The sequence below is a fragment of the Megalobrama amblycephala genome, linkage group LG3, assembly GCF_018812025.1.
Source record: "Megalobrama amblycephala isolate DHTTF-2021 linkage group LG3, ASM1881202v1, whole genome shotgun sequence".
In the NCBI taxonomy this organism is placed as follows: Eukaryota; Metazoa; Chordata; class Actinopteri; order Cypriniformes; family Xenocyprididae; genus Megalobrama; species Megalobrama amblycephala.
The window spans coordinates 29,714,841-29,733,302 of NC_063046.1; the positions used below are offsets into that span (position 1 = coordinate 29,714,841).

General features: G+C 37.5%; 1 protein-coding gene across 1 annotated transcript; it reads left to right on the forward strand.

Annotated features, from left to right (window-relative positions):
- Nucleotides 1-981: 981 nt before the first annotated feature.
- On the forward strand, nt 982-18,002 carry heatr3 (HEAT repeat containing 3). The gene is made up of 15 exons (XM_048185003.1): nt 982-1,364; nt 1,713-1,885; nt 5,250-5,337; nt 7,096-7,199; nt 7,714-7,823; nt 8,294-8,434; nt 10,627-10,922; nt 11,702-11,792; nt 11,977-12,131; nt 14,063-14,145; nt 14,232-14,368; nt 15,546-15,634; nt 15,738-15,881; nt 16,311-16,487; nt 17,695-18,002. The coding sequence occupies exons 1-15, from the start codon at nt 1,230-1,232 to the stop codon at nt 17,806-17,808; spliced, it is 2,037 nt and encodes a 678-aa protein (XP_048040960.1). The 5' UTR covers nt 982-1,229; the 3' UTR covers nt 17,809-18,002.
- The last annotated feature ends 460 nt before the right edge of the window (nt 18,003-18,462 follow it).

Below are 18,462 nucleotides of genomic sequence, written 5' to 3' on the forward strand. Positions count from 1 at the left end.
TGATAATGATAATAAATGTTTCTTAAGCACCAAATCAGCATATTAGAATGATTTCTGAAGGATCATGTGACACTGAAGACTGCTGATTCAGCATTTCCATCACAGGATTAAATTACATTCTAGAACATATTAAAATAGAGAACAGTTATTTTAAATTGTAATAATATTTCACAATATTAATGTTTGTACTATTTTTTTTAATGCATTTAAATAAATGCTTCCTTGGTGAGAATAAGAGAGTTATTTCAAAAACATTTAAAAATCGTACAAAGCCCAAACTTTTGAACAATATGTAGTGTACATATATATTTTTCAATATTTTTGACTGGCACAAAAAATAAAATAAAGTAGGCCTATTCCATGAATGAATATATAATTGAATAAATAAATAAATATTATTTTAGATCATGTTTAGGCAGTAAATGAGAGGGAATGATAGCAAAACAGATGAATCCAATGATTTCCAGGTTCCTAAGCGAGGATGCAGAGGTACAGTACAGACAGATCCCAAACACCATGTGGGAAAATTCACTCTTTATACTGTTAAAGATTAGACATGGGTTCTCCTGAAGGAGTTTATCTGTAACAAGATCAAATGTGCTTGGTTTTGATTTATGTATTATTCTCTGCTGGAACTTGAGATAGAGAAAACAGATGACTGGATACTGACCATTTGACCTCCAATATCTCCCTTGCCGAGTAATAAGATTTCTATCAGACCTGCTTTCAACTGCAGTGCGTTTTTAATAGTAGCAGATAGCAGAACAGAGCTAGTTAGTTAGTTTGTATAAGTAAATATAGCCTAGTAGAATCAGAATGAGCATTAAAAAAAGAAAGAAAGAATCAGATTGTAAACCTGATATACTCACTCCGGAGCAGAAGGTTTCTGTAATGCACCAATAAGCTGGATGCCAAACGCTATAAAACAAGAAAGTAAAGAAGAAGCAGTGCGTTTTTGACCACAGGGTGGCGCGTCCGTCTTTTCGAGAGAAGTTGCTCACTGCAGAGCCAGAGCTCAACCCATGACGTCCAGAGAGAGAGGTGGAGCTGGATGTCATTTGGCTCTGCAGTGAGCGCCACTTGCTTTTCGACACTTTATTTACGACTTCACTTACCCTTTACGGCAGCGGTAATGTCCACATGGTCGCTCGTGTTGTGAGATTGCCCGAGTTTTAAAACAGATCGGAATTGATTTTACACTTCAAGTGTAGTTCAAACACATTCAAAGCATGGGGAAGACTAAGAACACCAAATTCAAACGACCACCATTTTCTCCCGATGGTCTTGCAGCGACTCCTGTTAAACAGGCTGTCGAAGAAGAATCAGAAGATGAAGACTGTCCGGCAGCGGAGCTACTCGATAAAGTAAGCTGCCGGTACAATGACAACTCTACAGACTTTACGTAAATTATGTTTAGGAATCTGAATATCTAAAAATGCTGAGATAAAACAGTATTTGCGTGTCAGATTAAAATGGAGTATGTAATGACTGTGTCAGCTCTTTCACTGATGGGACGTTGGCATGTTGAATAGATGAAGCGAGTCAGCAAACCTTCTTTACGGCTGAACTGACTGATGCAGCTGTCAAGCAAGTGGGGTTCGGCTCTTCAGCTGAACCAGCCAGTCTTTCTTAACTTGCATAGGTGGGTTCAAATTCAAAACAATATCTCTATTCGTTTGTGACCATCCTTCTTTCTCTCTCTCTCTGTATAGTTACAGAGTCCATCAGCAGATGTGCGCGAATACGCCTGTGCCAGTATCTCTCGTGTTGTACAGCAGAGTCAGACGATCCCAGGATTCCTCCAGAGAGATGCAGTCAGGAAAATCGGACCTTTACTGCTGGATCGCAGCCTGGCTGTCAGAGAGACTGCTGCTGGAGCTCTTAGGTACACACACACACGCACACACACACACACACACATCTGGTTTACTATCCTTGTGGGGACTCTGGTTTTTATACTGTTCAAACTGTATGTTCGGTCCCCTTAAACCTACAATCCTTACAAACCAACCCCTAAACCTATCAATCACAGAAAACTAAAAAACTCATTCTGTATGATTTATAAGCTTGGGTGCTTCTCAATTCTTATTTTGCCTCGCGTCTTAGCTCCACCCCTTCAGGATGCGAGGGAAGGACGCAAGGAAAAGAAGCGAGGACGGAGGAATTTAATCAAGTGAAATGATTTATCCTCGCTCCCTTTAGCATCACTTTAAAGCGTCATCAGTTGCACTCGAGAGATCTACCCATATGTTGATGAAGTTTGGTTATTTAAAACAAATATAATAAATATTAATAAAACAAGATGCCCTGTTGAAATATGTGAGATATAAAGTTTATTTCTGCATACATTAAAGCATACATTTAAATTATTGTGACAGATATGAAGGGGAGGAGAATTTAGAACAGAATTTTCCGCAAAGGATGCACCAGTGTATCCTCGCTCACGCCTCCTCACTCCTCGTTCCTCACCTCCTCGTGGTGCAGTTAGAGAATTGAGATCCTTCAAGATGGCTGAGCTTGATCGTTTTCCGGGTCATAGGATGGAGGACGGAGGACCGAGGAAACGAGGAGGGATATTGAGAAGCACCCCTTGTTTCCCCTTGGGGACCTCAATTCGAGTCCCCATGAGTCCGTGTCCATAGAAAAACTTGAAAAACGCAGCTACACACACACACACACATATTGTCATTCTCTTTCTCTCTCTCAGGTGACACTGACATACTAAACCTGAGCTGTACTACAATCAGTAGCGGCTCCTGACTGTAAATTTAGGTAGGGCAGATTCTGGGTCTTAGCACCAGTTTATGAAATAAAAATTGTAAGCTTTATATTGTAATCGCTGAACACACAGCAGAGGTTGAACACTTTTGGCAGAGGTTGCGTTATTCAGCCTGAGGGTGGCAGGCTTTAAAGGGTTAGTTCACCCAAAAGTGAAATTTTTGTCATTAATTACTCATCCTCATGTCATCCCACACCTGTAAGACCTTCGTTTGTCTTCGGAACACAAATTAAAGGTGCCCTCGAATGAAAAATTTAATTTATCTTGGCATAGTTAAATAACAAGAGTTCAGTACATGGAAATGACATACAGTGAGTCTCAAACTCCATTGTTTCCTCCTCCTTATATAAATCTCATTTGTTTAAAAGACCTCAGAAGAACAGGCGAATCTCAACATAACACCGACTGTTACGTAACAGTCGGGATCATTAATATGTACACCCCCAATATTTGCATATGCCAGCCCACGTTTCCAACATTATAAAAGGCATTAGACAAGGGCAGCCAGTATTAACGTCTGGATGTGCACAACCAAATCATCAGACTAGGTAAGCAAGCAAGAACAATAGCGAAAAATGGCAGATGGAGCAATAATAACTGACATGATCCATGATAACATGATATTTTTAGTGATATTTGTAAACTGTCTTTCTAAATGTTTCGTTAGCATGTTGCTAATGTACTGTTAAATGTGGTTAAAGTTACCATCGGTTATTACTGTATTCACGGAGACAAGAGAGCCGTCGCTATTTTCATTTTTAAACACTTGCAGTCTGTATAATGCATAAACACATCTTCATTCTTTATAAATCTCTCCAACAGTGTAGCATTAGCCGTTAGCCACGGAGCACTATCAAACTCATTCAAAATCAGAAGTAAACAATATAACAGTATGCAATACTCACATAATCCGACACATGCATGCCGCATGCATGACGACACTTTGTAAAGATCCATTTTGAGGGTTATATTAGCTGTGTAAACTTTAAGGCACTGTTTAAGGCAAGCGCGAGCTCTGTGGGCGGAGAGCACGGGATTTAAAGGGGCCGCAGCATAAAATCGGCGCGTTTATAATGATGCCCCAAAATAGGCAGTTAAAAAAATTAATAAAAAAAAAATCTATGGGGTATTTTGAGCTGAAACTTCACAGACACATTCAGGGGACACCTTAGACTTATATTACATCTTTTAAAAACAGAATCTAGGGCACCTTTAAGATATTTTTGATGAAATCCGAGGGTTTCTGATCCACACATAGGCAGCAACGACATTGCACCTTATGAGGTGCAGATAGGTATTAAAGACATCGATGAAATAGTCAATGTGACTACAGTGGTTCAACCTTAGTATTATGAAGTGACGAGAATACTTTTTGTGCGCAAAAACAAAATGTGTGCATGTGATGCTGATGCAGTAGATGGCCAATACTGAGCCTGCGTTCGAACGTAAACACTGAAGCTCTGCAACGAAAATAGCATAGCAGTATGACAGGGACAGACGAATTTGTTGAATAAAGTTGATATTTTTTGTTTTGTTTTTGCACAACAACTTTAATAATGATATAAAATAAACAAAACAAAAGTGAAAATGTAGGGTTAAAACTGTAAAATTGGTGCTTACCCTTCTCTGGAGCAGGGTTTCATAACCCCGGATAAAAAGTGCTTCTAACCCTGCTTTTAAATTACAAATGTGAAATGTTTCTCTACCTGGGGTTAAAAGCGAGGTTTAAAATGAAGATAACCCAGGGTTAAGTGTAGTGTGGAAAGCCCTCTAGACTGAATGAAAAAGTCTAAAAAACTGCTTGAGCATTTATTGCATAGAAAAGAAAAATGGTATGTTTTAATATCATTATTTCTCTCTGTAGTAGTTTTTCTGATGAACTACGGAAGAGGATTAGGGCCAAGCAATAATAAAAAAATAAAACCATCTCGAGATTAAAGTTGTTAAATTTCGAGAAAAAACTCGTTAAATTTCGAGAAAACAGTCTAAATAAAATGTTGAGAATAAACTCGTTAAATTACGAGAAAAAACTCGTTAAATTACGAGAAAAAGGTCGAGATAAAATGTTGAGAATAAACTCGTTAAATTATGAGAAAAAAACTCGTTACATTTTGAGAAAAAAGTCGAGATAAAATGTTGAGAATAAAGTCATTAAATTACGAGGAAAAAGTCGTTAAATTACGAGAACAAATTCGTTAAATTATGAGAAAAAAGTCGTTAAATTTCGAGAAAAAAAGTCGAGATAAAATATTGAGAATAAAGTTTTTTAAGAGTTTTTTTCTCGAAATTTAACAACTTTAATCTCGAGATGGTTTTATTTTTTTATTATTGCTTGGCCCTAATCCTCTTCCGTAGATGAACAGCGTAGTCAAGTTCTGAAATCATTATTACACAGCTCTTTGATACAAGACCCCTCTGCTTTGGGATCTATTTTGTAAAAATGACCTTTTCATCTATGTCTGTGTTACAGGAATCTAAGTGCCTGTGGAGGCCCTGAAGTATGCGAGGACATGGTGAGACAGGATGTGCTGACATCTCTTTCTGCTCTCCTGAGGGAGGTATGAATCCTGGATCAATTCAAATAGCTTTATGGGCATGACAATCTTTAACATGATCTTTAACATGATAAATGATTAAAGGGGTGGGCACACTTGACTGAGCACACAAAATGTCTTCAGATGTGTGTCTTTTTTAAAAACATAAATGCAACATTGCTACTCCACTTTCCTGCAATGCTGCAAACCTTCTCTATTTCACAAATTGATGTGAATTTGCAGGTCAGAGTTCACCAAACTGGAACTTTAGAACACAGTGAAATGTGAAACTTCTTCGCATTAGCTTGTGTTTCTGGTCTCCAGCATTTGCATGCATATAAATGGAAGTGAGTGGAACAAAAAAAGTGTTGTCTTTATTGCATTGATAAATGAGCATATTTTAGTCAGTCTGCTTAATTCATCTACATATGTGGTTTCAACAACCAGATGCAATTACACTTCAATGCATTTCGTCTGGAATGCATTGCATCCTCAGACCACTTCCTGAAGTGGTTTGAGTGATCGGATTTAAATCAGCCTCGAAAACATTTTGGAGGGCATTTTACACCTGCTCTTTACCTTTAACCTTTAACCTAACTGTTGAGTTAGGTACTTTTTTTTTCTCGTTTTATTGTGAGCTCTGTCACCCTGTGACAACTAACCTATGCCACTCCCACACACCATTCACGTTACCATAGCGAATGAAGGTAAGACAATAAAACATTTTGGAAGAAGGATTGATGATGTATTATTTAAATTTTGTTAATATTGAACAAAAAATTACATAGTTTACATTTAAATAGGGAAATTTTTTTAGGCTATACTGGCCAGTAACTTACAAAATAGTCTTAAAGGTTTAGTTCACCAAAAAATGAAAATTCTGTCATTTATTACTCACCCTCATGCCGTTCCACACCCGTAAGACCTCTGTTAATCTTCAGAACACAAATTAAGATATTTTAGTTGAAATCCGATGGCTCCGTGAGGCCTCCATAAGGAGCAATGGACACTTCCTCTCTCAAGATCCATAAAGGTACTAAAAACATATTTAAATCGGTTCATGTGAGTACAGTGGTTCAATAATCAAGAATATTTTTTGAGCGCTAAAAAAAACAAAATAACGACTTATTTAGTGATGGCCGATTTCAAAACACTGCTTCATGAAGCATTGGAGCATAAATGAATCAGTGTGTCGAATCATGATTCAGATCGTGTGTCAAACTGCCAACGGCTGAAATCCCGTGACTTTAGCGCTCCGAACAGCAGATTCGACACACTGATGCATCTGTGCTCCGATGCTTCCTGAAGCAGTGTTTTGAAATCGGCCATCACTAAATAAGTCATTATTTAGTTTTTTTTGGCGCTCCAAAAATATTCTCGTCGCTTTATAATATTAATATTGAACCACTGTACTCACATGAACCGATTTAAATATGTTTTTAGTACCTTTATGGATCTTGAGAGAGGAAGCGTCCGTTGCTCCCTTTGGAGGCCTCACGGAGCTATCGGATTTCAACTAAAATATCTTAATTTGTGTTCTGAAGATGAACGAAGGTCTTAAAGGTGTGGAACGGCATGAGGGTGAGTAATAAATGAGAGAATTTTCATTTTTGGGTGAACTAACCCTTTAAACCAACATGAAAAAGAATTGTGATAAGATCGTGGATCGTCATCCTGGTTGAGAAAAAATTGTGATATATTTTGTCATATCACCCATCCCTAGTGAGAAGGAGAAAAAACTCTTGTTCATAAATCTCTTTTGTGTGTGTTTGTGGAGAACAGTGCTGTGCTGGCTTTGACCTGACCTCCTCTCCTGCTCTGAAAGGACAGAAACACAAGGTGGAAGACGTCGCCAATGAGGCAGTAAATTTGCTTTGGAATCTCTGGTAAGACAGAGCTCAAACAAATTGACGTTTACACCTAACAAGTGTATAACAAATGTCTTACAGATGCCCTTGAGTGTCTTAAGTATTTCCTGTGACCACCTGACAGTGCGTCATCATGCTTTATATTGTCCCTAGGGCCCTGTTTTAACCTGGTAATAAGATGCGTTTTGGTCGATTGGATCACAAGTAGACGAGGGAGACACATACCCATTTAATCCTGGTGTTTTAGACCCCGTTTACACCTGAATTTCGTTTCATCGACTTGTGATCCGATCAACCAAAACACATCTTAATATCAGGTGTAAACCTAGATTGATTGCTAATTGCGTTAAAAAGAAAAGTAATTTAGCAAAACATTAGGTGATGGCATTTAGAGTTTTACTTAGCATGTACTTTAAAAAAATAGAGCATGAAGAGTTGTGTTTTAACCAGTCAAAATGTGTTCAAAAAGATGACAGGGCTGCAGTCTTATATGATCTGTGTGTTTCTGTCTGTTTTCTTTGTGGCTGTGTAGTGAGAGCAGTAGCACAGCGGTGTTGGTGTTCAACAAGTCTGGACTTCTAGATGTTCTTCTACATTGTCTCCAGAGGCACCCTCAGAATATGGAGTTGGCAATATCAGCAGGTGACACTAGTTATACACATACTGTATATGCACTTTTTTTTTTTTTTTTTTTTGAAGGAAATTAATACTTTCATTCAGCATGGATACCTTTAATTGATTAAAAGTGTCAGTACATTTTCTATACATCAAAGAATCCTGATTTGCATCATGGTTTACACAAAAATATTAAGCAGCACAGCTGATTTTAACATTGATGATAATAATACAAAAATTCTTCACCACCAAATCAGCGTATTAGAATTATTTCTGAAGGATTTGTGACACTGAAAACAGCTTTGCTATCAAAGGAATAAATTAAAAATGTAACATATTAGGTTATTTTAAATTGTAATATTTCACATTGTTTCACTGTATTTTTCATCAAATTAATGTAGTCTTTATGAGGATTAGAGACCTCTTTCAAAAACATTTAAACAAATGTAATGATCCTAGCTTTCTGTTGTTTGTGTGTATATATTTTTTCTGTGTAGCTCACTGCTTGCACACAGTAACAGAAGAGAACTCAGAACTGGTGCGCAGTGTGAATGCAGGGGTATTTGGCATCTTGGACAACATTCTGTCTTCCACACACACCAGTATGGAATACACTCTCCTGCGCACACTGGCTGCAGGTAAAACAACACACACACACACACACACACACATATATATATATATATATATATATATATATATATATATATATATATATATATATATATATATATATAATTTTAACATTACTTAAACGGCTACTGTATATATATATATATATACAGTAGCCGTTTAAGTAATGTTAAAAATGAACATTAGCTCATGTATTTTGAATTAACAGGTTAAAGGATTAGTTCACTTTCAAATAAAATTTTCCTGATAATTTACTCAACCCCATGTCATCCAAGATGTTCATGTCTTTCTTTCTTCAGTCGAAAAGAAATTAAGGTTTTTGAAGAAAACATTCCAGGATTATTCTCATTATAATGGACTTCAATGGCCTCCAAACGGTTGAAGGTCCAAATTACAGTTTCAGTGCAGCTTCAAAGGGCTGTATGTCCTACGCCTTCCCTATTCTACTTATGGAAAAAAATGGAACTCGTGCCGCGTTCGTTCCGTAAGTTGAATAGGGAAGGCGTAGGACATACAGCGTAAGCTTTTTGAAGAATACGGAAAGCAGAAGCACGTGCAAGGCTATCATTTGTGTTTATAAAGCATATACTGTTGTATTTTTTTCAAAAATGACAGATCGTTTCGCTAGATAAGAACCTTATTCCTTATCTGGTATCGTTAAAAGCCCTTTGAAGCTGCACTGAAACTGTAATTTTGGCCTTCAACCATTCAGAGGCCATTGAAGTCTACTATAAGGAGAATAATCCTGGAATGTTTTCATCAAAAACCTTAATTTCTTTTCGACTGAAGTAAATTATCAGGAAAAACTGTATTTGAAAATGGACTAATCCTTTAATCTAGGTAAAAAAAGTGCTGTAAAATTTGCATTTATTGTTGATATAGTGCTGATAATTGGTGAGTAAATTTATAATTAAGACTGAAACTGTTTTCTGAATGGGTTGTGGAGACTAGAGGGTGACACAGAAGTGGATTTTCACCCCCCCCCCCCCCCCCCCATCTCAAAAAAAAAAAAAAAAACTGGGAAAATCCCATCCCGTCCCAATCTCAGAAGAATGACTCCCATTCCCTCCCACTCCTGTGTTGTGTTTTTTTTTTAGCTGGAATTTGTCAGTAAAAAATACAGTACAGATCATAGCATGCCAGTCTTAATTGAATAAAAATCCAAAATGTAGTTTATTTTTTATATCTGCTATGCATGTGTGACTCTGAAGGCCACTCGTGCCTGAGTCGGAGTGGTATTTGATAATGTGTCTACATGTCTTGCAGCTGGCGTATGCCATTTTCACGCCGTCTTTCTCAACTCGTAAAAATTTTTTGGTTACTTCAGACCACCCAGAAATTTCGGTAGGCACAACTGAGGTATCATTTTCTGACAGTAGTCGTTGCAGCGTGGCTTTCATGTCTGACATTTTGATTATGATTTTTGTGGCTAAGAAGTGCATGGGGAAGCCGCCTTCTTCTCTTAGGGCAATCAGAGCGGCAAATGAATGGTAATCAGCTGTCTCCTCAAAATAGTTTGTTTGCAAGCAGCGGAAAACCATGTACATGCGATGCACATACAGTAAACTGAAGTGTCGTTTACTCTGCTGCACACAATAGCACCAAATGAATAAAAAAAACTAAATTTACTGACCCGCGTTCTGTTTTCTATCATGCGCCGTGCACATCTGTGATGACGTAAGATGAATGCAAACACACCAGGGTTTGATAGAATCAATTTGAGTGTGAAACCAGACCAACGCTGCAGGGGGCACCGGGAACAATCGCAAACGAGCCCAGTGTGAAAGCCCCCTTATTTTATTGGTGGTTGGCATTGGCATACCAACTTTGTGCATTACCACCACCAAATGTTACGGGTGTGGAGCACGTCATTCACTTAACCAGCCACACCAAAGCATAAAGAGACAGGGCAACTAGAATTGAGTTCAAAATTAAAATATGTTGTTTATTTATATAAACGGTATATTTGTGTATAAAGTTGGGTATCATAGTGTTATTAGGATTCCCGGTCCCACCCACTCCTGCTGACATTTTGTCCTGTCCTGTCCCAATCACTTGATTAATAGTGATTTTGTTTCCCAACCCGCGGGATTCCAAAAAAATGTCAGTCTCTAGTGGAGACTTGATGTATAGTTGAAATAAAGTTAATGAATGCTTTATATGGTTAATAGTTGTTTGTATTTCTTCTATTCTTCAGGCTCTTTATGGAATCTAAAAAGCAGTCTATCTTCAGCTCAGCAGTCTCAAACATTGACCGCGCTGGCTGCCACTCTCTCACACAGCCTCATTTTGGACGCTGGAGCGCTCATCCCAGAGCTGTGGCATGCTGAAGTTGTCCGTCTGTCTAAAGAGACAACATCTGCCACAGAGTCAGATCATACAGACGACCGGCCTGCAGAGATGGAGGAGGATGTGAGGGATGAGAAGATGAATGGAAGAAAGCCCAATGGACAAATGTCAAAAACAAAAAGTGACATTTCAGATCTGTTGCCTGTAAGTTTAAAGCTGCTGTCTTTTGTTGTTTTAAATAACAAAAAAAGGATAAGGTTTAATAACAGAATTTTCCTTTTTTTGGTGAATTATCTAAAAAAAAAAAAAAAAACCTACAAAAAAATGAGCCTCTTATATTATGATAGGTTAGAGTGCACATGGAGTACATAGGCACACTCTTAAAGTACATCTTCACTATATTCCTCCACATGAGGTCTATGTCTCATTGACTGGCTGAATGTGTCACATGACTCAAATATGGCCAGTGTGAGGATGGGGATACCTTCTGCACTCTTCCTGTGCTCTCTCTTTCCCCTTCAAACCATGTCAACCCAAGTGATGGCACATCTGTCCCTCAGAGCAAGATGGTTCTCGCTCTCTCTAAACACAGAGTGACTGTCCTCACTTACAGTGTGCGGGGCTACTCTAACCTCTCTGAACTCCTGTTGGCGAGTCTAACCTTCCCATAGGGTGTCTTGAATGTTGTCCTCTTTGAAAGTTCATGGTGAGATTTTTTTTTTTTTTTTTTTTTTTTTTCCAGATCCTCATTTGTGGCCTAGTTTACATCTGGAACCATAGAAAAGCATGTTTACTGTATCTGTCTTTAATATGTTGCCATGAATGCTCTTAATTCTTTCATTTTCCATATCAGTTTCATCAAGTCAGTTATTAGTATTATCAGTTAAACTATCCTAAATCAGTTTAACCTTCACTAAATGTGTACAGATGACCCCAACATTTACTTTTGTGGTTTTGTTGTGTGTGTATGTGGTGGTTTTTAGAGAGACAGACTGGAGTTGCGAGAGGCCAAAGCACTGCTCTCAGCACAGCAGACGTCCCTGGAAATCATCGTCAACATGTGCTGCTCCGATGGTGAGTGTATGTGCGTTTATAGACAAGCAGGTGCTTGAGGGAAGACTTGAATATTATAAATCCTGCACAGAATTGTATGTGCTAATGTGTTAGAGGAATTATTTTTGTGTTTGTGTCATGGAAGACGAGGCAGAGGATAATGTGACAGGATATTGACACTGTGTGTATGTGTGTATGTATGTAGAGCCCTCAGATGATGAGTGGGAGGAGATGTCCAGCAGTGATGAGAGCGAGATGTGTGCTGATGGGATGTCAGACACTAATTCCAGCCTGTTCTCACCTCTTTGTCTGTCTGCTGAACTTCACACGATCCTGCTCAACCACAGCATACCTCAACAGGTAGCACATTATTACATAGTCTGCAAAACATACAATGACATGGTCTTTTTTGTGTAACTCTGGTGTTACAGACTCTTCTGGTCCAGTGGGGAGGACACAAACCTCACAATGCTGTATTCCAGGCTACTTTGGGATATTTGTAAAACAAGCTAAATTGCGAGCACTATGGGCATATTTTGGCTTAATAGTGAATTGAGGACACCGTTTAGACCTTATGAAGGGTTTACATGTGATTATTATTATTTTTTAAAGAAATTCATACCTTTTTTTGAGGAAGGATGGGTTAAATTGATCAAAATTGACAGTAAAGACATTTATAATGTTATAAAATATTTCTATTTCAAATAAAAAAAGTGTTCTTTTGAACCTTCTCTTCATCAAAGAATACTGAAAAATTGATCATGGTTTCCACACGGCTGCTGAAGATTTAGCTGTGCCATCACAGGAATAAATAAATTACATGTGAAAATATATTAAATATATTATTTTAAATTATAGTAATATTTTGCTGTATATTTGATCAAATAAATGCAGCCTTAGTGAACTATATCAGAGACTTCTTTTATTAAAAAACATTAAACACTTAGGTGTCTTTAACTACTATATACTAACATTTAAACTAATCAATTAATACAATGCACTTGTTGTGTACATGCATGTTTTTACATTGTACTTGTATTTTAATAAATACCTGCATGTAATTAGATCTGTAATTAATTTCAGTAATTACATCTGCAATTACAGTGTTGACTGATCCCTCACACCCTTAAACCTACCCAAACCACCAAACCTATCCCTAACCTTACCCGTATCCCACCTCAATAGCAGCAAATGTGTTTTGCAATAAAATATGAACATAATAAGTGCAATAAGTTTTGATGCAAGTACATAGTAGTTAAGGCCACCTAATATAAAATGTGACCAAAAAATCTTACCGACCACAAACTTTTGAAATGACAGTTTTAATAGATGATGAGGATAAAAGTGGATTATCTAGAGTACCATGAAATTGCAATAAATAATAGTGGTATCTAATAAAATAGAAATGAGAAAAAACAGCACATTTAATTGTAATTGTAAAAGGTGAAAATTTGTCGTATACAACTATGACTGCTCTTGGTGAATAAGCTTTACTAATGTAACTTTATAAGTGGACCTCGGGGGAAAATTCATAAGTCTATGATATGACCCCTTGAAATACTCAAAGAACCGTCAAAGAAGGCACTTAAAGGTGATAAAGAGGATCTTTTCGTTGACTGAGAAACCAAAGACTTGTTACTGAGTTTTTGAAATGAGCGCATGCGTAAGAACAACCCCCCTCCTTTCGAGGGAACGCCTCCCAAAACTCGTGCACGAGTATTGGAAAACGAGTGTTTACCACCGGCATTCGCTGTATCGTGTTAGTGGATTCATTATGTCGGACTCACCGCAGGTAACTCATAATCTGCAGTTGTTACTCCTGTCTCCTGACAAAAACATTGCATGCGGCGCCTGTGGAGTGTGGAAAGTTACTGGAGAGCGCACGTCTCTCACAAGGAACGTCATGGCAGTGATTGACAAGCCAGAGGGCCAATCCGCGCACGTCTCTCACAAGGAACGTCATGGCAGTGATTGACAAGCCAGAGGGCCAATCGTTTACGCGATGATCGCGTAAACGATTGGCTGATGTTTTTAAGGCCCTACCTCGTGCACAGATGATGTATATTTATATTATTACTTTCAGTGCACCTAATAAATAGTCTTTTATCAGTTAGTAAAGACAGTTTCAAGTAATATTGCAAAAATTTATAAAACAAAACATCCTCTTTAGCACCTTTAACACTATTTGTATAATATACTCAATACGTTCTCTGGTATTATTTGTATAACACACTGTTCCTGTGTCTTAGCTGTGTGTACTGTATTCACTTCATTGTCTGATTTGCTTTCAGGTCTTAAAGAAGGCAGAGTTCCCCAGTGCCATGGCCCTTGAGCTCTGTAGCAAGAACCCTTTCTGGAAATGCCTCTTGAAAAAGTAAGAAAAACGTACATCATGGTTGTGGTGTGATACAAAGCTATGGAAACCCAGAACTTATACTCTTGAGCTTTTGTTTCTTCTAGGATGTACCGGGTGCAGTGTCGGGCACTGACGTGTCTCCATAATATCCTTTCCTCTATGGATACAGAGTCTCTCGGTGGTGCTTCAGGGCTACAGGCCGTGGCTCTGCACCTTTCCTCATTGGTCTTCAGCTCAGCAGGTGATTAATTGCTGGGAAATTAATTAAACTTGGTTTTCAATTATTGTATAATATTATTGTGCCACATTCCTTTTTTGCAGTGATACTTCCACTTTGTCTTATTATAAATCCAGCGCACTTCCTTTACAGCTGCATATTTTTGTCACACATTACTTAAAGGATTAGTCCACTTTTAAATACACTTTTCCTGATAAATTTACTCACCCCCCTGTCATCCAAGATGTTCATGTCTTTCTTTCGTCAGTCGAAAAGAAATGAAGGTTTTTGAGGAAAAAATTCCAGGATTTTTCTCCTTACAGTGGATTTCAATGGCTACCAACAGATTGAAGGTCAAAATTACAGTTTCAGTGCAGCTTCAAAGGGCTTTAAACGATACCAGACGAGGAATAAGGGTCTTATCTAGCGAAACGATCGGTCATTTTCGAAAAAAATACAACCGTTTATGCTTTATAAACAAAATATCGCATTGAACGTACTTTCCGCTTCCGCATTCTTCATAACGCTTACACTGAATGTTCTACGCCTTCCCTATTCTACTTACGGAACGAACGCGGTGCCAGTTTAGTTTTTTCCGTAACTTGAATAGGGAAGGTGTAGGACATTCAGCGTAAGCATTATGAAGAATGTGGAAACGGAAAGTACGTTCAAGGCGATATTTTGTTTATAAAGCATAAACGGTTGTATTTTTTTCGAAAACGACCGATCGCTTCGCTAGATAAGACCCTTATTACTCATCTGGTATCGTTCAAAGCCCTTAAAGCTGCACTGAAACTGTAATTTTGACCTTCAACCTGTTGGTAGCCATTGAAATCCACTGTAAGGAGAAAAATCCTGGAATGTTTTCCTCAAAAACCTTCATTTCTTTTCGACTGACGAAAGAAAGACATGAACATCTTGGATGACATGGGGGTGAGTAAATTTATCAGGAAAAGTGTATTTAAAAGTGGACTAATCCTTTAACTTTGTAAAGATAATTAATAAAAATAATTATATCAAAATAAGTTAGAATAAATATTTTGTACTGCACTGTGAAAGAGCAACATAGTTACATAGTTGATCTTATTTATTTGTTTCCAAAGTCAGTATGTAATGGTGTTAAGTAATTGTGATCTCAGTATTGACCAAAATACTTGTGATTGGCGTTTCGTGATTTCTACAATTCTGAATTAATTTCTAGAGGTATTAAAGGATGAGGAGTTCCTGGAGGCTGTGACCAGTGCTCTTCGCTCTCTTCTACAGATCATGGCTACCAAAAACATCCCTCAGGTGATAACCACATTCATAATTTTTATGCTTTAGTGGAACATTATTTCAAGCTTTACCTGGTATTTTTTTTAACTGTGTGTTTTTAATGTGCTGTATCCTGCAGTGTATGTCTCCACACCAGCTAATGAGTTTTTGTGAGGTTGCCACCAGCTGTGAGCTGGTCAGTGTGAGAGTTAATGCTCTGGCCATTCTCGGTATCACAGGAAGTTCTCTTGCCAAAGAGAAAAACACAGAAGACACTCTACGGGTAATACTGATTGTGGTAGAATTATTAGAATAACATTAGTCATGTTTGTAGTCTGTATTGCCATTATTATGCCCACAGAAAATATAACATTAAGAAATTATTACCCCATTTTAGGTTAAAAAGAATTATTAAAAAATGTATTTTGTTGTTTATTTTATAATATTTTAATTATTAGACCTTTTATTTATTATTAGAATTAGATTATTAGAATAAATACAATGAAATGCAGTCTTATTTGACTAAATTACAGAAGGCTACATTCTACAGTATTTTTTATGACAAAAATATTTTGATTTATAAATGAATTGTATGATAAAATATGCCTGTTTGCCTATCTTTTATTAAGTTAATCACTGATCAAGTTTTTGCAGTATATTTGTCATTGCTCTGGTCACTTGTACAGCCAGCCTTATCTTTTTTTTTTTGCAGCTGATTGGAAATGCATTACTGAATGTCGCAACGAAGGACACAAACCTGGTGGTGTGTGGTGAAGCGCTGGATGCCCTTTTCGATGTGTTTGCTGATGGTGATGAAGCAGAGAAAGCTGGAAAAAATATTAACCTGCTTTCATCTCTCAAAGCCCTTCAGCCAGGTTTTAGGGCCAAGGTTTGTATAAAGCCAGCAAGAAATAATACCTAAAAGATACAAACGCATTTATGTTCGCACACTTGAGCAGTAATATTAAATCAGACGAATCTCACACCTCCAAATTCATGGTCAGCCTTGAGCTTAAAGGATTAGTTCACTTCAGAATTCAAATTTCCTGATAATTTACTCACCCACATGTCAGCCAAGATGTTTGTCTTTTTTTCTTCAGTCAAAAAGAAATTAAGGTTTTTGAGGAAAACATTCCAGGATTTTTCTCCATATAGTGGACTTCAGTCGGGTTCACCGGGTTGAAGGTCCAAATTGCAGCTTCAAAGGAATAACGGTCTTGTCTAGTGAAATGATCGGTCATTTTCTAAAAAAAAAAAAAAAAAAAAAAAATGTATGTACTTTTTAATCACAAATCTTGCACTAGCTCTGCGATACGCCATGCATTACGTTATCACTTTGGAAAGGTATCACGTGACGTAGGCGGAAGTACTAATCCAATGTCTACAAAGTGAACGTGCAAAGACTAGGTCAACCGCCTTTTACAGAAAAAAGGTAAAACAACAATGTTGGATGATTATGAAGTTGGAGGAGAAAATGAGAATGTTTTTTTGTCTTGCTCCTACATCACGTGTGACCTTTCCAACGTGATTACGTAATGTGTGGTGCATCGCAGAGCAGTGCAAGATGAGCATTTGTGGTTAAAAAGTATATAATTTTCGTTTCGCTAGACAAGACACTTATTCCTCGGCCAGGATCATGTAGAGCCCTTTGAAGCTGTACTGAAATGCATGGAACGTTTTCCTCAAAAACCTTTATTTCTTTTCACCTGAAAAAAGAAAGACAAAAATCTTGGATGACATGGTGGTGAGTAAATGATCAGGAAACTTTAATTCTGAAGTGAACTAATCCTTTAAGGTTCAAGAACAACATTTTCGTTGTCTGTTCTCTGATATTGAGATCTGTTGCATAAGCACCATCTCAGCCTCACAAAGACTGTCCACAGAAAGGAGTACTGAAATCCAACTAAACGGATCTGTCTCTGTTGGCTGATCTTAAAAGTTCCACTATAAAACTGTAAAGTACTTTTTCAGCTGCTTTTATCAATTCACAGTCTGACCATTCATAGCATAGCCATTGCTGGATCCCTTTATTCTAGTATGTTCTTATGCCTTTAGATGGCAGGCTTTTCACAGTTTGGCCTTTTGTTCCCTCATAGCTGCGAAAAGAAGGCAAAGGAAAATACAGCCCTGATCAGCTGTGTGTTCTGGACAACATAAGGATCAACCTTAAGAGATTCATCGGCTACTTGGAGAACCTGCAGAAAAAATGAGGTTTCAGAGATCAGTGGTACAAATTCTCTGTAAATGGCTCACCTTGTTTTATTTAGCATTTTTTTCTGTCTATACTTTATGGTTTTCTTTTGGTTTTGTTTTTATGTGAGAGTGTTTATGTGAAGAGATTAAGATAAAACAATTATGTTTGTAAGACCAAACATATGTGCTTTAATTAAAGCATCAAATATCATAATGGTCTCTTGTTGTGTTGTTGAAAATTAAGATAAGTGGTGTGTCTTTGACCTATAATGTACACTCCCTTGGCCGTCAAATTCCAGCATTTATGTTAAGCTGAAAAGTGTGAGTGAAACAATGTCATCCAGTCCTATGTCAAATGCCTCTTAACACCTTGTTTTTTTTTAACTTCTGGTAAGACTTGCTCACAGTGAGAGAATCTGTTAATGATGATGGATCAGTGCCCACGGGTTACTTTATAAGCATTGCTATGTTGCTGAGTTTCCCCTCTCACCCAGTCCATTTGAGAACAACAGAACCCTTTTATGTAGTGTTTTATGGCTCACAGCATAAGTAGATTATCAGATGTTTATGAGTTGTTTAAGATCCCTCATAAACCTGTCTACAGAGAAAGAAACATTGTCTTCTAGATGTTTGGTTATTTTAAACTTTTTGACATGATATATCATTAGTAT